This window comes from Microdochium trichocladiopsis (genome assembly GCF_020744255.1).
Source record: "Microdochium trichocladiopsis strain MPI-CAGE-CH-0230 chromosome Unknown B0I36scaffold_6, whole genome shotgun sequence".
NCBI classification, from domain to species: Eukaryota; Fungi; Ascomycota; class Sordariomycetes; order Xylariales; family Microdochiaceae; genus Microdochium; species Microdochium trichocladiopsis.
Window position 1 is genome coordinate 1128872 of NW_025763549.1, and position 21191 is coordinate 1150062.

The 21191-nt window shown below is 57.2% G+C and overlaps 9 protein-coding genes across 9 annotated transcripts; 4 read left to right on the forward strand and 5 right to left on the reverse strand.

The window, feature by feature from the left end:
- Positions 1-745: 745 nt before the first annotated feature.
- B0I36DRAFT_244920 (butyryl-CoA dehydrogenase) lies at positions 746-2143 on the forward strand (the record flags this gene model as incomplete). Its single annotated transcript, XM_046150102.1, has 1 exon — positions 746-2143. One exon carries the CDS (start codon positions 746-748, stop codon positions 2141-2143), a length of 1398 nt encoding a protein of 465 aa, XP_046011429.1.
- Positions 2144-2422: 279 nt separating this feature from the next.
- On the reverse strand, positions 2423-3545 carry B0I36DRAFT_363725 (zinc-binding oxidoreductase; the record flags this gene model as incomplete). Its single annotated transcript, XM_046158861.1, has 2 exons — positions 2423-2914; positions 2982-3545. 2 exons carry the CDS (start codon positions 3543-3545, stop codon positions 2423-2425), a joined length of 1056 nt encoding a protein of 351 aa, XP_046011430.1.
- A 2086-nt stretch (positions 3546-5631) lies between these two features.
- B0I36DRAFT_290553 (glycosyl hydrolase family 47-domain-containing protein) lies at positions 5632-9455 on the forward strand. The gene is made up of 2 exons (XM_046151704.1): positions 5632-8777; positions 8859-9455. The coding sequence occupies exons 1-2, from the start codon at positions 6064-6066 to the stop codon at positions 9151-9153; spliced, it is 3009 nt and encodes a 1002-aa protein (XP_046011431.1). The 5' UTR covers positions 5632-6063; the 3' UTR covers positions 9154-9455.
- Positions 9456-10985: 1530 nt separating this feature from the next.
- Positions 10986-12339, reverse strand: B0I36DRAFT_410876 (uncharacterized protein; the record flags this gene model as incomplete). Its single annotated transcript, XM_046161925.1, has 2 exons — positions 10986-11641; positions 12232-12339. 2 exons carry the CDS (start codon positions 12337-12339, stop codon positions 11297-11299), a joined length of 453 nt encoding a protein of 150 aa, XP_046011432.1. The 3' UTR covers positions 10986-11296.
- Positions 12340-12843: 504 nt separating this feature from the next.
- On the forward strand, positions 12844-14537 carry B0I36DRAFT_245035 (amino acid permease/ SLC12A domain-containing protein; the record flags this gene model as incomplete). The annotated part of the gene is made up of 2 exons (XM_046150116.1): positions 12844-12992; positions 13058-14537. 2 exons carry the CDS (start codon positions 12844-12846, stop codon positions 14535-14537), a joined length of 1629 nt encoding a protein of 542 aa, XP_046011433.1.
- Positions 14538-14752: 215 nt separating this feature from the next.
- B0I36DRAFT_128824 (uncharacterized protein) lies at positions 14753-15963 on the reverse strand. Its single transcript, XM_046148168.1, has one exon. It carries the CDS (start codon positions 15746-15748, stop codon positions 14852-14854), a length of 897 nt encoding a protein of 298 aa, XP_046011434.1. The 5' UTR covers positions 15749-15963; the 3' UTR covers positions 14753-14851.
- B0I36DRAFT_128827 (uncharacterized protein) lies at positions 15853-16290 on the reverse strand. Its single transcript, XM_046148169.1, has 2 exons — positions 15961-16290; positions 15853-15892 (listed from the first exon to the last, which is right to left on the reverse strand). The coding sequence occupies exon 1, from the start codon at positions 16221-16223 to the stop codon at positions 16026-16028; it is 198 nt and encodes a 65-aa protein (XP_046011435.1). The 5' UTR covers positions 16224-16290; the 3' UTR covers positions 15853-15892; positions 15961-16025.
- A 1257-nt stretch (positions 16291-17547) lies between these two features.
- B0I36DRAFT_244263 (Ca2+ regulator and membrane fusion protein Fig1-domain-containing protein) lies at positions 17548-18524 on the forward strand (the record flags this gene model as incomplete). The annotated part of the gene is made up of 4 exons (XM_046150041.1): positions 17548-17575; positions 17645-17713; positions 17767-18094; positions 18152-18524. 4 exons carry the CDS (start codon positions 17548-17550, stop codon positions 18522-18524), a joined length of 798 nt encoding a protein of 265 aa, XP_046011436.1.
- Positions 18525-19092: 568 nt separating this feature from the next.
- B0I36DRAFT_325133 (uncharacterized protein) lies at positions 19093-20569 on the reverse strand. The gene is made up of 2 exons (XM_046154200.1): positions 19709-20569; positions 19093-19379 (listed from the first exon to the last, which is right to left on the reverse strand). The coding sequence occupies exons 1-2, from the start codon at positions 20302-20304 to the stop codon at positions 19259-19261; spliced, it is 717 nt and encodes a 238-aa protein (XP_046011437.1). The 5' UTR covers positions 20305-20569; the 3' UTR covers positions 19093-19258.
- Positions 20570-21191: the final 622 nt, after the last annotated feature.

The following is a 21191-nucleotide window of genomic DNA, read 5'->3' on the forward strand; positions in this document are numbered from 1 at the left end:
GGTGGTCGATCCGACATCGACCACCCTCGTCCACCACGTGGACAGTCTGAAAAGATTGAACCCCTCGCGCCTGCCGAACCTGTCCAGCTCGGGCTTTTGTGCAAGTCGACGCGGTGGAAGCGCGCCAGCGTCTCGGCGGCGGCATTCCACGGCGTGGGGATCGAGGTGAGCTCCCAGATGGGAATTGCTTCACTGGAATCGAGGCTAACGGGCCACTATCAACTATGCCACCAGCAATACAGCTAGACTAGGAAGTGTCGTCGTCTGTTAGCTTGGCGTAGGCTGACCGTGTGAAATGTGGGAGCGGTTTCGGGGCTGCGTGCCGAGGTCCGTTGTGGAGACGAGCAAGAGCCAGGCGGCGCGCTGCCGGGGTCGCCCCCCCCCCCACATTGCCGTATCGGTGGTGGCCAGGCAGGCATCCTGCAGGCCTGATTCGCTGGACGTTAGCCCCCAAGTAGCGCTGGTTCAGTGCGTGCAGCCGCTAAAGTCTGGGGGGAGCGTGTGGGGTAAGCATAAGTGTAGCTTCGCCTTGGGACGACGACCCCGAATCGCAGCTTCCCACTGCTTCCTTAGCGTACGCTTATTTGTGCTCTGACTTGTTCGATCTTGGGATAGACGCCTATCCTGTGTTACATGGCAAGGACCGTACCTTGGACTCTGTTGCGTGCCTCTGTACAGAGCAGTAGCCAACAACGACATCCGGCCAGAGGGCACCAACAACCACCACCACCAGCAACACGCAACAATGAACTTTGAGCTGCCGCAGGAGCTGCAGGAGTACATCTCCAAGCTCGACGCTTTCATCCGCGGTGAGATCCTCCCGCTGCAGCACAAGGACGACAACAATCGCTTCTTCGACCACCGCCGCGAGCCTTCGCGCACGCAGTGGGACAATGGCGGCCTGCCCACGCCCGACTGGGAGGCTCTGCTGGCCGAGGCCCGCAAGCTCGCCGACGACGCGGGCTTCTACCGCTTCCCTCTCCCCCGGGCGTACGGCGGCCAGGAGCACCGGGACATGAACCTGTGGATGTGCGCGCTGCGCCTGCACATGGCCTCGCACCCGCTCTACGGCGGCGGCGTCAGCCTCGCCAACGACCTGCAGAACGAGCACAGCGTCGTCGGCAACTTCCCCGACTTCCTCATGCTCTACCACTGGGGCAACGCACAGCAGAAGGCCCAGTACATCCCCATGCGCCTCGCCGGCGACTTCCGCATGACGTTCGGCCTCACAGAGATCCACCACGGCAGCGACGCCACCCACATGGACACGGCCGCCCGCCCCATCACCATGCCCGACGGCCGCCCGGGCTTCAGCATCTCGGGCAACAAGAAGTGGCAGACGGGCGCCCACGCCTGCACCCACATGCTCGTCTTTGCCCGCGCCGCCAACAGCGCCGGCAGCCCCAGGGGAATCACGGCCTTCATCGTGCCCCGCGACACAAAGGGCGTCACCATCGCCTCGTACGAGTACACCCTCAACATGCCCACCGACCACGCCACCATCCTCTTCGACGACGTCCGCGTCCCGGCCACCGCCATCCTGGGACCCCCCGACAACGGGCTCGCCATCGCCCAGACCTTTACGCACGAGAACCGCATCCGCCAGGCCGCCTCGTCGTGCGGCGCCGCAAAGTTCTGCGTCGACCGCTCCGTCGCCTACGCCCGGGAGCGCGTCGTCTTTGGCAAGCCCCTCTCCGCCAACCAGGCCATCCAGTGGCCCCTCGTCGAGCTGTCCACGCAGGTCGAGATGCTGCGCCTGCTGATCCTCCGCGCCGCCAGCGAGATGGACGCCATCGTCGTGTCCAGCAGGCAGTCGCCCACGCCCACGCCCCCCTGGGTCGCCATCGAGAAGCAGCTCGGCCACAAGATCAGCATGTGCAACTACTGGGCAAACCGGCTCGCCTGCCAGGCCGCCGACAACGCCATCCAGGTCCACGGCGGCAACGGGTACAGCCGCCACCAGCCCTTTGAACACATCTGGCGCCACTTCCGCCGCTACCGCATCACCGAGGGAAGCGAGGAGGTCCAGATGCGCAAGGTGGCTGGGTATCTATTTGGTTACAAGTCCACGGGGCTGGACGGGGAAAAGAAGAAGCATAAGAAGGAAGATGAAGAAGCCACTGCTCGGGATAGCAAGCTTTGAGCATTTTATATCTTTTCATCTTGCGTGTGTGAGAGGCATGATGATTACCGCACACTTCCCTTTCTTACTTGGTACATGTCATGTCAACGCGCCTAAGTGATCGTGGTACCGTCGATATAGGCAACACCATGTTGCAGCATACTTGAGATGCCAAGTCACTCGATTCTTCCAGGAGAGATCTCGTTTTGTCTCAAAATTTTCATGTTTATTTCGGGGGGGGGGGGGGGGGGTGGTATCCAGACGTGGTGCTCATATATCTCATCTGCTCATAATGACAGCCTATTCAATCTCAATCACGAGCTTGCCAAAGTGCTTCTGCGCCTTCATGTACTCGTAGGCCTCCTTGACCTGGTCAAACTTGAAGATCTTCTTGTCCACGACGGGGTGGATGTCGCCGGCCTCGATCGCGGCGACCATGTCCTCAAAGAGCTCCTTGGAGCCGACGTACACGCCGCGGACGATGCAGCCGTGGAACAGGGTCTGCAGGAGGCCCGTGCCGGGGGTGGCCTCGATGCCGCCGAGGAAGCCGATGATGGTGATGATGCCCTCCATCTTGACGGCCTTGAGACTCTGCTCGAGCGTGCTCGAGCCGCCAACCTCGATCACCTGGTCCACGCCCTGGCCGCCGCGGCTCAGCTTGCGGGCCGTCTCACCCCAGGCCTTGTCCTCGCGGTAGTTGAGCACGTGATCGGCGCCGAGGTCCTTGACTATCTTGGCCTTGTCGGCGGACGATGTTGTTGCGATGACAATCGCGCCAGCAGCCTTGGCGAACTGTTTCAAAGTTGTTAGCATTCTTGGTCAGGCAGCCAAGCAAAATCATGAGGCTAGCCATTCATACCTGGAGAGCAAACAAGCTGACACCACCAGTACCCTGAACCAGTACCGTCTGCCCGGGCTTGAGCTGTCGGAGTCCGTACAGGGCATTCCAGCTCGTGACACCGGCGCAGGTGAGAGTCGCGGCCTCGTTGTAGCTCAGATTCTTGGGGACGCGGACAAGACCGTCTTGGCTAAAGACGGCGTACTGTCTGAGCGTGCCGTCGATGACTCCGCCTAGGGCAGTAGCGCTGGCCTCCTCCGTGGGCGGTCCGTACTGGTGGGCCTGACAGAACAGAGTGACGACACGGTCGCCTTGCTTCCATTTGGTCACGCGGGAGCCGACCTGGAGAACCTCACCAGCGCCATCGGAACCGGCGACGACGGGCGTCTTGACGGGCATTGGGTACTGGCCCTGGGGGATGGCGAGATCGCGAAAGTTCAGAGACGCGGCGTGGAGCTTGACGAGGACCTCGTTGTCGCCAATCTCGGGAACCTTGGCATCAGTGTATTGGAGCCCATCGAAGCCCTTCTCGGTACTGGTGATGGTCCACTGCTTCATGGTCGAGGGTGTTCCTACCGAGCCCATGATTGCGGCGGGTATCAAATTTTTTGGTGATTGGAGAGCGATGGCCTTGATGGAATTGGGAAATGACAAGCACTGATCTTATGCCTGCCGATGTAGGAAGACTGGTGATGTGAGCGAAGCTGTAGAACGATGATGTCGTGCCGAGTGCCAGAATTTACCATATATCTCGGGGCTCCACTAGGGTTTTATACTGCGTGGAACTATTGCAAGCTTCCTCAATCTTCCACGGTGCCCACTCGTCAAGCACTCATATCCTTGACGTCAACGTCGATGGGGCGGCAAGGTCCGTTACCAAGCAGTGCAATCAATAAGCTGGAACTCCATCACATGTGTGGATACATCCATCCACTGCCGTTGGAGAAAGCGACCGGGGCTTCCGTCGCGTGCTGGCTTCTCCAACGTGTCGTCAGTTGTGCCGACGGCCGTATGCATCGCTGCGAAAGAAGTTCTGAGTAATGCGAGTAGCCCTCGGGTGGCTTGCCGCGGGTCGCAGAGATTGGCCGACACTGCGCGGCGCAGAACGACCTGCCTGGATATCGCAGAAGTCTGTCAAACCCACTGACAAACAAGCAATTCGCAAGCGCATCCTGGGCGCTACCCGGGCACTTGGTAATCAGGCCCGGGTCAACTTTGGCCCCGCTGAATGTGTTGATGTGGGTGCCCTGTCCCCTGCGAAACGCGTTCGCCATCCTAACCACATGGTGGTCTCAAGCTGCGAGAGGCTCTCGATCGCCATGACGGGCGAGCTGACAATTGCATCTCAACATTGCCAGTTGCATCTTGCGTCGTCCACAGTCGTAGGTCTTGGTGTGGCATGTGTACATCTCGCCCTTGGCATTGTCGACAGCGAATTTGTCAGCGGATAATAGCCTACGACAGTGGGGTTAAGTTGTTCCGTGGGTGGCTTCGTTTCGAAGCTCAGACGGGGAATCACCACGTCCGAGCAGCTCTTGTGCAATGTCGTTGGGGACGTTTCGAGCAGGCACGGCTCAACATGGAGCCGATGTGGCTGACATTGTGTGACCGTGGTTGCAGGCGTGATGGCAAAGAGGCTCGATATATGCGCCGGCTGGCTCCTCCGGACCAAAGCTCCGCGTCTGAAGACACGCGTGGAGGCAGTCTCGTGGTCGGGAATGTCGCTATGCACAGGTTGAGTCGTGCGGGCCCGGTGTGGTCCAGTCTGAAGCGCAACGTTCATGGTTATTGTGTTGTCGGAACAGCCTCAAATGGGGCTGCTCAGCTTGCCCCTCACAAGCCACGGTTGTGGCACGATGCCAAGACGGCCAGTGGCTGTGCACAAATCTGCCAGTCAGCATAGGAGCATTGGTTGTCGCAGCTCAAATGCTCTGTTTTCTTCCAAGGTTGGGTTTGTGCCTGTCGACCATAGTAAGCTGAAAAGCCAGCCACGATCCGACCTTGCCCAATTCAAGGTTGGTTCCAGCTAGTTGTGGAGATTTTGATGACACGCGTGCAGGGGAACAAAGAGCCTCCTCCTCGTACAAGCGCTAAGCCTCGTGGTTGTCCACCCATGCGAGTGGGCAGACGGCAAGTAAGGAGCGAGACTTCTGCGCCCCTGGGATCGGCGGAGCAAGTCATTCCAAGCCCGCGCAGTTACGAGATGGTCGTGCCCAGAACCCACAAGTGATCGTCTTGGGGATTTTGTGTCTCCGATACGGGACAGGCGCTGTTTCAGCTGGAATTGTGTGGTTGCCAGTGCTTGTCTGTGCATCGAGTTGACCGTGAGCCCCAAGCTCAAGCTGCCACACTCTGTCGCCAACCGCCCTACCCAAGCAGGACAGAGCAAACAGAGGGCGTCTGGCATGTGCTGCCGTGTTTCGTGACGGGTGGTGTTGGTGGACCAGGCCAGGCAGGCCAGGGCCAAACGAAGTCTAAATTAGGCCTGGAATGTCAATCCTCCAAGGTTTGCGCCTGGCCCATAGCTGCGGCACGCCGATCCCCTGTCGCGGGCCTGGCTCCTGGCTGGCTCCTTCCCCGCCTGGCCCCATCCTCCTCCAGCCCGCATCCCAGGGGTTCAATCTGGCTGCGCAGGCACTTCGAACCTGTCTGTCCTCTTTACCAAGCTCGCCTGGCACACACCTCGTGCACTTCAACTTGTCCCCAGCAGGCTTCGAGGACAGGCTTGCTTTTCTGGCTCGTGTCTTTCCAGCCATTGCGCATCTCATCCTCTTTTTGTGTCATTGGCAGTGCTACGGCTCCTCAATTCTTCGCCGTGTCCAGGTGCCCTTGGCCGCCAGCGCCCTGTCACCACCAGCCAGTGCTCAGCTCGTCCAACTTGCTGTCTTTTCCCTACAGCTCTCATCCGGTGCGGTTTCCTCTTCCCCCCAGAACGACAGGTGCTCTGGCTCTTATTACCAGCCTGCGAGGGGAAACCCAGCTATATCCAGTTTGGCTCCGAGCTTGACCCTTTGTGCAAGCTCCCGCGTCGTCTGTGCCCAGCAGATCTGCGTTGGCCTTTGTCACACATGATTGCAACACCAACCGCCAGAGACGACCAGCCATGAGGGGCTTCCGAAGATACCGTGCTTTTGTGCTCTTTGCCGCGATAACCCTCTTCGTCTTGTACCGCTTCTCCTTCAGTAGCGAAGATGCGTGGGAGTCATTCAGCAATACCGGGTCACCTGCCCTGAACAAGATACCGCCGAAGGCTCCAGGCCCCAATTATGGCACTTCCGACCACAGCCACCCTACCGTCGACAAGACCGACGACAGGCCTGCCGCTAAAGAGCAAATACCACCAAAGCCGAAACTCGAAGATGACCCTCGAAAGCCTGCGATCCCCGATCTGCCTGGCGTCGCCCACGATGGTAGCGATGCGGATACGTACAATCCCCATTCCGCCGTTACACCGGGCAAGTCTAGCAGCGACTTGGCAAGCAGCGATGCGGGCGATGACGATGACCACACATCGCTCATCAAACAAAAGCCGGCTAGTGGGGGAAAGCCCGACAAAGCCAAAGGCAACACGGCCCACGACGACACCTTGAACATCCCTGATAGAATTATTGACCAGACCAGGCCCGGCTCTGGCTCTGACTCTGACTATGATTCTGCTGGTGATCTTCTGTCTGCCGGCGTTGGGCCTGCGAGCACGTCCTCGGGGACCCATTGGCAGAAGCCCACAGAGCATTTCCCAATTCCTACCGAGTCGATCATTCCGCTGCCAACAGGGAAGCCGGTCGACATCCCTACCATCCAGCATGCATTTGGCAAGGAGACCGCCGAGGCCCAGAAACTGCGGGAGACAAGGCTCGCCAAGGTCAAGGCGGAGGCTGTGCGGGCGTGGAAAGGCTATCGCAAGTACGCCTTTGGCCATGACGAGCTCTCACCTGTTACCAAGAGATTTCGGGATCCATTCTGCGGCTGGGCTGCGACCTTGGTCGATAGTCTCGACACCCTATGGATTATGGGCCTAAAGGAGGAATTCGAGGAGGCACTGGAGGCCGTTGCCAAGATCGATTTTACAGTCACCCCCAAGACCGAGACCCCTGTCTTTGAGACCACTATTCGATACCTTGGTGGCTTGCTTGCTGCTTACGATGTCAGCGGCGGGAAGACTGTGAGCAGCCACAAGATCCTGCTTGACAAAGCCGTCGAACTGGCAGAGATTCTAATGGGAGTATTCGACACTCCGAACCGCATGCCCATCTTATTTTATAACTGGAGACCTGCCGCAATGGAGAAGGCGAAGCGCGCGTCTTCGTCGTCGAACCTTGCCGAGTTAGGCTCGCTGTCCATGGAGTTCACTCGGCTGGCCCAGCTGACGAAAGAAGACAAGTACTATGACGCCATCGACCGTATCACTAACGCCTTCGAGGAGTGGCAGAATCGCGGGACTTCACTGCCTGGCATTTTCCCTGATCGCGTGGATGCTGCTGGCTGCAATCGGACGGCAGAGGCGGAGCGGGCAACTGAGCGCCAGAACGAGGCCGCTGCCCGTGCCCAGCAGTCGACTCCCAAGTCCAGCACCTATCTGGACAAGTCAGATGACAGAGCACATGCCAAGGGCTTCTCAGTTGATGAAGACGAGCTAGCAGTGAGCAACCACAATCATCAGGACCCTGTGCCTGGCAAGTCGCCCGTTGGCGGCTCGCGGAACAATGCGGAGGGCAGCAGTGGCTCGGGCCTCCAACGTAGATCGAACTATGCTGCCGAGCATTGGGACCCGACTGGTCTGAGTTCGACATCAGAGCCCGAATGTATTCCTCAAGGGTTGGCCCCTGGTGGTTATTCTGAGGCGTACGGCATGGGCGGTGGCCAAGATAGCACATACGAGTACTTCCCCAAGCAGTACCTGCTTCTTGGTGGATTGGAACCGAAGTACAAAGCCATGCACCAGAAGGTCGCCGCGGCAGTCAAAAAGTGGCTGCTCTATAGGCCTATGGTCCCAGACAACCGCGACCTTCTGTTTTCTGCCAAGCTCACGACTAGAGGCAACCCCCTGGAGGATGCTAATACCGAGTATGAGGTCACTCATTTGACGTGCTTCTTGGGCGGCATGTTTGGCATGGCGGGCAAGATCTTTGATGAGCCAGACGACGTGGAGATCGGCAAGCGGCTCGCGGATGGATGCGTCTGGGCTTACGAAAGCATGCCGAGCGGAATCATGCCAGAAGGCGCTTATGTCGTGCCTTGCGCCAACGTGAAGAAATGCGAATTCAATGAAACTCTCTGGTGGGAACATCTCGACCCGCTCGCAGCGATGCGCGATGCCCAACTCGCCGACTACTACAAACGTGTGGAGGAGTTGAAGGCATTAAGACTCAAGCAAGGGCACGCCGAGGAGGACGAGGAACCTACGGGCCACAAACTCCACGTCGGCCACTCTTCTTCAGCGTCCTCCCATTCGGATGATGATGATGATGATGAGAGTGAAGAAGGTCTATCGGGCTCAGCAAGTCTAGACATGACGCAACGAGTGCACGCAAACAAGCTGGAAGCCAATTCGGACTCGGCCGATTCCGATGACTCGAACCTTGTTAAGCGGTCGCCTATGCCACCCCCGGAGTCCCGGACAAACGCAGAATGGGCGTCCTCAGTGTCTGCCAACCACGCAGCAAAGGGCATGCTTGCAGATGACGATGAGGAGATCCCGTTGGATATGACCCTGCCAGCCCGTCCACAGTCACACAAGGAGTTTGTTCAGTCCCGTATCCAGAGAGAAAAGCTGCCACCAGGATTCACCGATGTCCGATTCGCAAGCTATATCCTTAGGTGAGTTTGGGGGAGACTGGATAGCTGTACCGCATCTGTTTGTCACTGGCCACCACAGACTAACCTGAATTCTCTTGATAGACCGGAAGCCATCGAGTCAGTATGGTATATGTACCGCATCACCGGCGATACGACGTGGCAGGACAAAGGTTGGAAGATGTTTGAAGCCATCATTCGTCACACTCAGACCGAAGCTGGACACAGCGCGATTCACGATGTCATGCGGTCGAATCCGGACAAAAAGGACGAGATGGAGTCCTTCTGGCTTGCGGAGACGCTCAAGTACTTCTTCCTCCTGTACTCTACGCCCGATGTGATCAGCCTGGACGAGTGGGTCCTCAATACGGAAGCTCATCCGTTCCGGAGGCCATCGTAGGGTGGCTGCTACGATGGTGCTCTTGATTTTGAGCAGCCAGCTCAGTAACTCATCTGGGTTGTTTTAAACACAGCATAGCTGCTCTTGGAGGAGATCCAGCAGTATCTCATTCTGGGCGTTCGGCGCATGATTTTTACTATTGGCGCAAAGCCAGAGACAAAATGAGTTATATATTAGTTTAGGTACTCTGTTGTTGTGTGATTCTGATGTGTTCCGCGCGATCATGTTGGTCTTGGGGACTCTTTTTGAAACGAGTCCAGCCCGAAAGCCTTAATCACCAAATTCCAAAGCGTTTCTCTCTAGCCGTGACTTCGCAGTGCTCAAAAGGAGCCTGGTGCGTGTCGAACCTCTGTTTTCAACATCATCACAGGAGCAATTCGTCTCCAAGCCCAGACCGTAACATTTCTGCTCGTAGTGCTGGAGCGATGTACGGGGGGCGCGTCACGTAGTCGCTGAACGACTTGACGGCTAGTGTTGCCTCACAAATGTTGGGCTGATCGGTGCAATGAGCACATCAGTACATGCACACGCCTCACGACGATAGGTGTACATGACGGAATGCGAAGCACTTACTACCTAAGAGTCACCCCGGCGTCGCTTGCTTGATGAGATTGATGCTTGGCTGATGGGGCCAAGCTTCCAATAAAAGCACAACCTGCTAGCACAACCTGCCTGAGAAATCGTTTGGCTGTTATTTCCGCGACGGACATTGTTGGGATTTCTATAGATCGAAGTCAATGTGCCAGAAGTGTGAAAATAGTCTCATGGAATAAAAGCCAAGATTCTGGGTGGTTTCGGGTTGTGCCAAGTTGAAGAAACTGTTTCTGTTGTTCCGCGAATAGCACCGCTTGTCTGGTGTCTAACACTGCTGATGCAGAGAGATAAGACAAAAGAGACACATGAAAATTTATGTATATTCCCTTCCTCGAATTCTGGGGATTAAACGCATCAATCACTCAGTTGTTGCGGTAGCAAATCGTCTCTGAACGGTTTGATATCTAGTGATAGCTGGTCCACATGCATCGAATTTAGCCATCACATTCGTCGCAAGATAGAAAAGCAGACCATACGTTGCTAGGCTGCCACAAATTGTCAGAAGGAGTGCCCATCCGTACTTCGATACTTTGTGGTCTGTTTGGGAGTTGGTGAAACGGCGAGATATCTTTATGTGGGACTGTACCTTGGTCTCTGCAACCGTGCCTTGAATAAAGTGTGCGGTGGGAGTGCGAAATGAAGTTGTCAGCCATTCGAGAGCCTCACAGCGCCACGCTTAGAGGCATACAAGAATCTGTGACCGGACAGGTGCCTGTTGACAAGCGTCAGACAAAGTCGTGGACGTTTCAGAAACCTGGGAAGCACAGCCGTGTTGATGGCCATGCTAAGCCATCGCCAGCGCCATTCGGCACGTACAGGAAGCAGGCCAGGCAGCAGATACTGGGCCTGGACCATTGCCGTCATTAGATCGCAATGAGCGGTTGTCTCTTGGATGTTTTTTCTTGAAAAGCCCAATGATCCCCATCACCTATCCCAAACGAATTGATCCTGGACAAGTCTTGGATTGATCAGCACGAATAGCCCCAACAGCACGGCATGGCTGCATCGACATGTGCGGGGTCCTTGAGGCCAATGTTGCAGCAAGGGCCACGCCACGTCCCGTACAGTTGTTGGCCAGGCAGACGGCTGCTCTTTTGAGCCTACGCTACCTTATGGTAAGGCATCAAGTGGTCGCATGTTTCAGTATAAAGAGAGACAGCGCACGTGGGCGTGGTGCGCTTTCGGCAGGTACAGCCGGGTCACTGCAGCAGGAACGTTGCATGTCTCAGCTCAGCTCTTTCCATTCCCTTGTCCATGGCCGACCATCATCACGGCACAACCTCATGCCAGCCGATCATGTTAATTTGAGATGTCGGTAATCTGCTCAATGTCCTTGCTGCCCACATGGTCCGAATCCATGGCATGGACAAGAAGGCGTGGCCCGCCGTCCGCTATTCGGTTACAAGCTTGGCAGATCTACGCTGTACAGATCCCCCGGGCGTCCCCATTCTGCCTCGCATGTTGCGACCGGTGGCACGAGCGTGCCAAATGCCGCCCACGGGAGTGCGATCATATCGAAATCCTGCGACCGACATGCCGATCGAGTAGACTAGGTCCCTGCCTTCACCTGCGCCTGCTGGACCTGCCAAGAGTTGGCCCCAAAATCAGGTCGATCGTCCGCCCCTTCAACCGTGGCCAGCCGCGCTCCACGACGGGAGAATGACTCGCCCGGACTCGATCCCCAGACACGCACAGTAGATGCTGTGGAGACGTGCATGGGAGGCACCGGGGTAATGGTGTGGCCAAGGATACCGGTCGTCAACCGCCGATTTTCGCTGGCTTTCTCGAGATGAGGTGCAGCGCATAGCTTCGGCCCTGCGACGCCAGTGCCCACCGAACACCGGAGCTGGAGCCCCTTGGGCTGCCGGCGAGGCAAGGCGCTACGCTTGCGGCTCTTTCAAAGTTTGCGGGCAAGGCGGGCTACCCGGCGCATCTCGGGACGCGCGCAGCCACCAGCTCCACCTACGAGCCGCCATTCTAGAAACTCGATGCGCTCACCGGGACGTCCTCAGCCAGCACTGCTGGGCAGCATCGCCTGCCTGACTGCGCGGCAGCTCTCGGCTTGGGACATCGACTTGGTCGAATTGCTGCGGACACGTTGCCGCCGTTCTCGGAGCGCCCATGTCTGTCCATGACTCCATTGCGCCCGCGACTTCCTCAGGATCGCAGCTTGCAGGCACTGTCACCGACCAGCATCTACAATGCGTGTGCAATGTGTGTGCAACAGGGCAGACCAATCAGTCCACAGGCTCTCAGATGGCGCGAGCGCATGTCAAGCCTGCATCCGATAATTATTTTTTTTCACTAGCCCGACGTCATCCGCCAAGCTTGCAGCCAAGCGGATGGCATGCGACGAAATGCTCTCTCCACGTGAGGCGCCTTGTGGCCATTTCCTTGATTGGGCGCTGACGGCTGCAGCATCTCGGCAGGGCCGTTATCCAGTGCGACTGTACCGCGTGTTGGCCATGCTGCTCTATGCTGTACCTCCAACAGGCCAAGCTGTGCGAGCCAGGCCAAGAATCCATCAGATAAGAAAACGCCGAACGGCCTATCTTGGTCCGCGCAAGCGACGAATCCTGTTGCAGGAAACATGCTGATCCTTCAAGGCCCCCCCTGCAACGCCCCAGGCCCCCCCCGCGCCATCTTGCCAAAACCACGGCGCAGGGGTCACGGCGGGTTTTTGTCCGTGACGCCAGCCACTGCTACCACCAGAGGCGTCCCACTGCCGGCCACGCTAGTACACCGAGCAAAGGCCCTAGCGGCCGTGATGTGGTGAACCGAGGATTACCGTTCGCCGGCGCCGTGGGGGACGGGGCCACTGGCGACTTAAAGTAATTCTTGGCCCATGGGGTATGAAAACCCTGCAATTATTATAAACCAGCGCGATGTTCTCCTGTCCAATCCTGCCTTCCCCAGCGATTTGTGGGATTCTGGACCATCTTCCTGGAGAGCACCTCGCCACTATCCTGCTTGCGCGAGTACGAGTTACAGCATTTCCTGCCCGCTGCCTCTCGTCCAATCTCTGCACCACGGGAGATTTGTCAAGCGGTCCTAGTTTCTCTTCAATACCCTGCCGCCATGGGTCACCACGACGATATGCCGATTGAGGCAGACGAGCATGGCCGCCAGGAGAAGTACGACACGACCGCGCCAAGCGCCGCTGGTGTGGTTGATCTTGAAGTTGGCCACCAGCTGCAGCGCGGTCTGAAGAGTCGGCACATCCAGTTCCTGGCCCTTGGTGGAGCGTAAGCCATACTCTGCCACTCACCCTTTCAGCCAGACCAAGCATGTCATTAACATGATCGCATAGCATTGGAACAGGTCTCTTCATCGGCTCTGGCCAGATTCTCGCCCTTGTTGGACCGGCACCCCTCTTCATGGCTTATTTGTCCATGATGATGGTGGTTTGGGTCGTTATGAACGACCTCGCAGAAATGACGACATACTTGCCCATGAAGGGCATCTCGATTCCCTACTTCGTCTCGCGATTCCTTGACGACAGCTTGGCATTTGCGGACGGGTGGAACTACTGGTATGCCTATGCCATCTTGGTGGCTGCAGAGGTTACGGCTGGAGGTATCATCATCGAGTACTGGATTACGTCGGTCAATGTCGCTGTTTGGATTGCGATCCAGCTCCTCGTCATTCTCTTCCTCAACATCATTGCCGTGTCCTTCTTTGGTGAGGCTGAATTTTGGTTTGCAAGCGTCAAGCTGATTACCATCATCGGTCTCATCATCTTGGGGTTCGTCATTTGTTTGGGAGGCCAACCCACACACGAGCGCCTTGGCTTCCGCTACTGGTATGAGCCGGGCGCGTTTGTGCCGTACCTTGTTGGTGGCTCTACTGGCCGCTTCCTGGGCTACTGGACCGCCTTGGTGAGGGCAGGTTTCGCCTTCATCACTTCGCCCGAGCTCATTGCACTTTCGGCTGGTGAGACGGTTGCGCCTCGCCGCAACATCCCCAAGGCCGCCCGCCGCTTCGTGTGGCGCCTGGCCATATTCTACGGACTCGGATCTCTCATCATTGGCATTATCGTGCCCAACAATGATGGCCGCCTACTCTCTGGCACGGGCAATGCCTCGGCCAGTCCCTGGGTCATCGGTATTCAGAACGCTGGCATCCCGGTGTTGAACCACATCATCAATGCGGCAGTTCTCACTTCTGCCTGGTCCGCTGGCAACGCCTTCTGCTACTCGGGCTCGCGTGTCCTTTACAGCATGGCTCTCAATGGTCAAGCGCCTCGTTTCTTTACTCGTACCACCAAGCGCGGTGTCCCTTGGGCGGCCGTCCTCTTCACGCTGGCCATTGGTCTCCTTGCATTCCTGAACGTCAACAACTCTGGTGCCGCCGTCTTCTCATGGTTTGTCAACATCAGCACCATCAGCGGCTTCATCGCCTGGATTGTGATCCTCATCACCTATCTCCGCTTCCGCAAGGCGATGGAGTACCACGGCATGACGGAGGCCCTGCCGTTCCGCAGCCCTCTCCAGCCATACAGCTCGTGGTTCGTGCTCGTCCTGATCAGCGTCCTGACCCTGACCAACGGGTTTCAGGTGTTCTTCCCCGGGCGCTGGGCCGTCAGCGACTTCCTCGCGGCGTACATCACCCTGCCGATCTTCCTGGCGCTGTACATTGGCCACAAGATTGTCAAGCGCGGTCCTTTTGCCCGGCGCATTCCGGATATCGACGTCATCACGGGCAAGAAGGAGATGGATGAGCTCGAGGCCATGGACGAGCCACCCGTGGCCAAGAACTGGGTGCAGAAGGCTTGGTTCTGGCTTGCATAGAGAATATAACGAGAGACTGCCAGAGGAGTCTGGTAGACAACAGTATCGCGTGGTTTGGCCGAAATGGCAAAGGTATCGGATAGGACTTGGATATCTGGGGTCCGAGGCGAATCATTATGTGTACATATAACATGACCATATACCAAGGAATGCGAAGCATTTAAATCATCGCACCGAAACGCGTTGTTCACTTGCAAGCCTTGATATTCGACCACGCAACGTTGGCGAGCATAGCCCTCAACACACGACAGGGACAGCAGAGCATGTAGGTTTTGTTTGTGGCTGAACACCCTTTCGAGGTTGAGAAAATGTACTTAGTGTGATATGAAATTAGCTAGACACAACATTGTAAGCACCATCATCGAGCCACGCAATTTCTGGCTCAGCGACAACGAAACAGCCGCACTCGTCGGAGTTGCTGGCGGCGGGACATTCCCACCCGTGCCCTGGCTACTCGTCAAACCACCACCACCACCGCCACCACCACCACCAGCCGTACTGACGCCAGCCGCAGCGGCGACGGTAACGGAGGCCATGGGCTGCCCATGCGCCGTGTCGAACCAGAGACACGTCGGCGTCGCCGTGGACGTGACCTGCACGGCGGCTACCAGCGTGCCCGTGCCGTCCCCGCCGGGGAGGGGATACGTGAGCTCATAGGCCGTGGCGGCGATGTTGTCGGTGTTGGTGCCCGCCAGGCTGGCCAGTGGTGTCTCGGAGCCGGGCAGGCAGGGCCGCGCCGACGAGGACGAGGACGCAGAGGCGGGAGACGGAAGAAGCGGGGTGACGCAGGAATAGCTCGTGCTTGCCCTTTCTAGTTGCTCTCCGTTCTCCTCCTCGCGCCGCTGCTGCGGCGGCGCTGGACTGGCTCCTCTGTCGTTGGCGGCAGCTGGGGGATGGCCGACGTCGAGGTCGTAGCAGGCAAAGTTGTCAATGGTCGCGTTGCTGTAGGCCCAGCCCCACAGGTCACCTTGGCTGTTGCTGTTGAGCGCGGGCACGACCGAGGGGCCAAAGAGCTGGGAGCGTGGGCCAGAGCTGTAGAGGATCACACCGCTGCAGCATATTGTCTGGAAGTCTGGCGGGCTTGTGCCCAGGGTCGCGTTTGCGCATCCGCTGCGGACCGGCTGGCCATTGCCGTCGGCGGTGAAGAGCGGCTGGATGCACCAGTTCTGGATTTGCCCGGATGGGACGACTGCCGTTGTCACTGAGGTCATCGTGGGAAATGGAACTTCAAGGGTGGGTCTGGCTGCCTAGGTTGTGCTTGAGACAACAGCGCCGTCGGATGGTCTAGTGTTGTGGATGCATGGGAGGACACGAGTTGTCGGGGGGTTTTCCACAAAGGGCTGCAACGGGACTGACTTTGTCAGGGGTAATTGCCATTGTCAGCATTCAGGCATGACACCGCTGCAGGCTCATTGGTGTTAACCTGGAATGATGTGAATGGCAGATCTGTGCTGCTGATTCCAGTCTCCAGACGTGCTGGATCTGAAGTCACTCGATGATCATGGGCTGAGCAAGCGCCGCATCAAGCACTCTGTGTTGCCTAGGCGCGAGCGCATGGATCCTCGACGGCTTTCGAAGTTGGTCGACCAAACGAATAAATAGATCCAGGCCTGGAAAGTCTAGAGAGAAAGGCATCGGGGTCAGTCCGGGCAGGGCAACTTCAGCAGCACCCAGCAAGGCAAACATGGATGGACCTTGCCTGCCTGGGACCTGAAGTCGAAGGAGCGTCTCGTCATGGATGATGAGCTCACACCACAACGACAGGACCAGCCCGTTGCCCGCCCAACGAGGTGCTGGCGATGCGCTGGGGCTGTGTAGGCGAATCGAGCCCAGCGAGGCGGGACCATGGAAGGGCCCTGAGTGCGTGCATGGTGCATGTGGTAGCGCGCGGAGAACAAGGGGAATCATGTCCTCCCATTGTGGCCGCCTGGCCCGTTCCAGCCTCTTCATGGGTCGGAACCTTGGAAGGCGCAACCCAACGACGACCCAGCCGGCCCAACGTCATCCGCAGCGTGGCGCGGTGGAGTGCCGGCTAGCGGCTTGGCAGCCCCTGGATCTCCCAGCGCGGGCGCAACAACAGGGCTCAGCTGGGCCTCTGCAGCGCGTGTATGCGGCGGTGTCTAGCCCGATCCGGCTAGCCCGCCCCGGGTGGGCTTGGCAGTTCTCCCGGACAACGCAGGCAGGCGCAATGTAAATAAAAAAGGAAAGGGCTGGGGACCTGCATCACCACCCTCCTCACCTCCGCCCGGCCAATCGTCGACTGCAGCGCTTGGCTCTTTTGATCTTCCACTCTGCACCCGCATCTCCCAACCTCCTCGATTTGCACACCACTGCAGCGTACTGACTCCAGCAGGCACCGCGAAACATCCAGACTGACTGACCGCTCTCTCTCTCTCTACTGACAGACCTAGGCACACACTCGTCGAGACCATTCTCTCCTTCGGACTCTCTCTTGCGTTCGCCGACCCGACGTGTCGTCCCTTCGCCTTCTCCCTCTGCTTGTTTCCTGACCTGTGCAACTGACCTCTCTCCCACCCAATCGCACACAAACAACATCACCACCACCACCACCACCATCTACCTCCCGATCTCTCACGCAACCGTCCTCTCAATCATCTCCCAGCACTTGCACCAGTCCTGACTTGACCAGCAAAGTTGTGCTTCTAACAGACAGAGAAACGTGACGGTTCTACCAACGCGAGAACGGCATCGTCTACTGCGAGTCGACAGTCGCAAGATTCACTCGAGGCGGCCACACCGTCATATATACTCGACACCTGGATCACCAGCATTCCAGCGACCGTTAGTGCGCGCGTGCACACATTCCTCGTGCCACGCCGCGGACCACCGGGTCCATACCATCTACATTCCTCGCCAGTGTCTCATCACTGCCAGGGTAGAAGTCGATCACCAAAGGCACGCCTCGCTCAAGCGGCGAGTGTGAGGCCAGATATCTGCATTCTTTCTCTATAACGTGGAAGGCGTGATCACACGCCCCTAACCCGCGGAGATGGCGAAGTTTCAGATTGGAATGTACAGTACGTCATAAAGATGCGGCGATTGGGGAATTGGAGTTGGGAGAATCGAGTGCTGACACAACGACACAGATTTCGTCCCGTTTCTGGGCTACCATCATGTATTGATGATTCTCATCGCGATTGCGGTCATATTGTTGTGTAAGTTGCCTCTTGGGTGACCTTCTTCAGAGCCTCAACTAACTCTGCCACAGCACTTCTTCTTGCCGGCTGCTCGTCCTCGTCGCCTCTGATGCCCGATATCTACCTTTTATCCCTGTACTACGAACAGTACACGGCGGTACCAGACACAGCGCAAGTCGACTACAACGTGAACCAGGCCATTCGCAACATTGTGGGGAATGCCCAACTGCAGGCCCGCGTCGGGTATTTTGGCATCTGCATCAACCCCTCTGGCGGCTCTTGGCTTTGTAGCAACAACGCCACTGCGCTCGCCAATGAGATCTCAGTTGACCAGGACCCGCTCAACTTGATCTGGCTCGCAAGTCAGTTCAAGGACATGATCGTGTTCCCTTACTTGATGTAAGTCATCGCTCTCCGCCGCACATGCCTGTGACAGGCGCTAACCAGATCTCACAGCATCATCGCCATCATCTTCGCCTTCATCTGCTTCCTGCTTCTGGCGACTTTCCCAGGCTGGCACGAGGAGGAGGACAGCGAAGGATCCGAGCGCGAAGTCAAGCCCTTCCCGAGTCGGCCCGTGTCCCAGATCGCCCTCGCCATCATCTTCATCGCCTCGATCTTCATCCTTGTATCCGTCCTGTGGCAACATACTGCCTCAGTCGCCGCGTCGATCATCGCCCAAGATTTCGGAAATGGCAGCGTCATGTCCGGCATCGGTTCGAGCGCCATGGTTCTCGGCTGGTTCAGTTTCACTTTATTCATCATTGTGACCATCGGCCTGTTGGTCATGATATTGAGTATAAGAGTTCTGACAGATTTGACGGACTGATTGAGCTCGTCAGCCGCACAAAGTGGGACTATATAAGAAGAGGAGTACTTCGACGACTCTTGAAGATCCGAGCAGGCTTTGTCCTGCGGCATTTGCGAAGGCGATTGATTTTCAGCATCTGGGACCGGCGTTTATAGAATGGATTTTGCGAACTTACGACAACGAACTACCACTGGAGAGTAGTCAATTCTGGTTTTTACATCTTATTCAGCCGGACACGCCGTCTCCCCGAGGATGTACCCTCGACAGGACCTGGCGATGAGAATTTTCAACCAGGGAGGGATCTACGAATAACGACACTCGTGTGCAAGTGCACCCTGAATCACGACGGATACATATACTGAAAATCGGAAAATGCGACACGCACGATCGCCCATGCACAAATTACCCGAACGCTTTGTACACAATCTTTGTAATAGGAGTGGAGGAAACGATTGCCGAGTTAGGAATACTGAATTGGGATTGCTTGCGAAATTGTTGTGACTTGGAGTGGATTTGAAGTGAATTTGACTTTCTTGCAAATAATTGCGCTCTAGGTAGAACCAAATTAACCATGTCGACTATGTCATGTGGCAGCTTGCTATATGCTGTGTGATTGACCCATCTCAACTGTGCTCCGACTGCCTGTGCCAGACCACTCTGGCACCCATTACGCCGAAACCAGCTCAAAACGTGATGTTTGGGAGACTTGCTAGTCACGCCCGAAGACTGAAAGGCTCACATAGACCTACGCTTTATGATGGTGTGGGCACGACTCCACCCACATCGTGCCCTCCTTCGGCGTCGACGTTGTCCTCGTACTCGTCTTCATTCACTTCGCTCTCTTTTCCATGTGTCGTCTTGTAGTTGGATAACCTATATCATGTTCAATGCTACCTGTTAGCGGACCTTCTAGCGCTCTCTCTCTATGTGTATGCATGAGTGTGGAGGGGGAGGGGGGATAAGGAGCACTCTTTTCTTCGTTCCAGCGTGTAGAGAACTGGGCAGAACGAGGGGATATATAGCATCTTGGGATGACAATGAGCAGAGTAGAGAGAGAAAATTGACGAAGGTGTCGCAGAACAGCAACGGAGACGGGAACGCAATGAAAAAAAGGACGTGATAGTATCCGGTGCACAGACACACACAGAGAGAGAGACAGAGAGAGAAGGAGAGAGGGAGAGAGAGAGAGAAGAGCCACTGACTCGATGAGATTCCCGTCCGGATCGCGAAGGTACACACTCCTCAACGTGCCGCGGGCACCAGTGCGTGTCACGACAGCTGTCCTGCCCTTGCCGTTCTTGGGACTCCCAGCGGAGACGGCGGTCGACGGAGACGACGAGTTCGCTTCCTCTCCCTGATCTCGCGCTGCTTCCCCTTTTCGTGGCTTGCCCTGGCTGTCGTTGTTGGCCCCAGCAGCGGCGTTGTTTTGGTTAACGTCATGCCAGAGTACTTCAACACCCGCGGCCTCGAAGCGCGCAGGGAGCCCTTCCACGTCCTCGGTGATGAGGAAGCACAGGTCCGCGGTGCCGGGACCGGGGAGGGCGGCCTTGGGCTCGAACTCGCGCCCGGACTCGTGGAGGTTGATCTTGCTCCTGCCAAAGGACAGGGCGTGGCGTCGGCGCTGCTGCTGCTGCTGGTTTTGCTTCTCAGGCTGGGATTGCCCTTGGCTTGTGGTGGCTCCGGACGGCGGCGGCGGCGGTGATGAAGATGTGGTGGTGGCGGTGGCCGTCGTGACATCAGAAGAGGAAGGGGAAGGGGAGGAGAACGCTGCGTCCGTGTCAAACATGACGTGCCGCATGCCCAGCACCGACGTGTACCACCGGATCGACGCCTCGAGGGACTTGACCGTTAGCACGAGGTGGTCGAGCGCCTCGACGTTGGCGATCGGGCTGCCCAGCGGGAGGCGCTTGGTCTTGCCGCTGCCGTTGCTGCTGCCCTCACTGCCCGTGCCTACCGAGTCGGCTGAGGAGGAGGATGAGGACGAGGAGACGTAGCCTCTACTTTGTTGGAAGCGTCTTGTTTGTCCGTACTGTTGCTGCTGCTGCTGGCGTAAAAGTCCCGAGGTCCTTCTGTGTTGTTGCCTATCCTCCCAGCCTGGCTGTCCCATCATCGCCACAGCAGCAGTAGAGGAGGAGGAAGAAGAAGACACGCATGAAAAAGCTCGCGGCAAGCCCGGAGTGCTACCATTCATCGTCATGAAGCTCCGCCTGACACTCCTTCCCATCGCCGAAGTCGCTATCACTGCTGACCGGACGGCCTTGGCTGTGTGCTGGTGGTGACGTGCAAGCATGGTGTTTGGGCTGTTCCCTTGGAGAGGCAGAATGCTCTATCAAAATAACCCGGAAGGAAGGCCTTTGAATCCCCGGACCAAGAGACTGTGACAGGAACTCCGAAATCGGTCGCGACAATTTGGGAGTACCTTATCGTCAACACGAGGTCTTTCTTGAACCGAGTAAGCTTGCTGCGACGCGACAAAGAGATATCGGACACGAGCAGTCGCAATGTAAAAGAGATTGGGACGTTGCAAGGAGCGCACCGCCGTCACGAAGTAAGGGATTCTATTGCTCGTTCAGAGCAATGAGAGGTGTATTACAAACAAACATAGGTATGATGCTGAAGTTGAGCATCCGATGATGCCATGTCCATGTTGACGTGCGGGGCAGCAGGAATTGGAGTCGTGTGCCC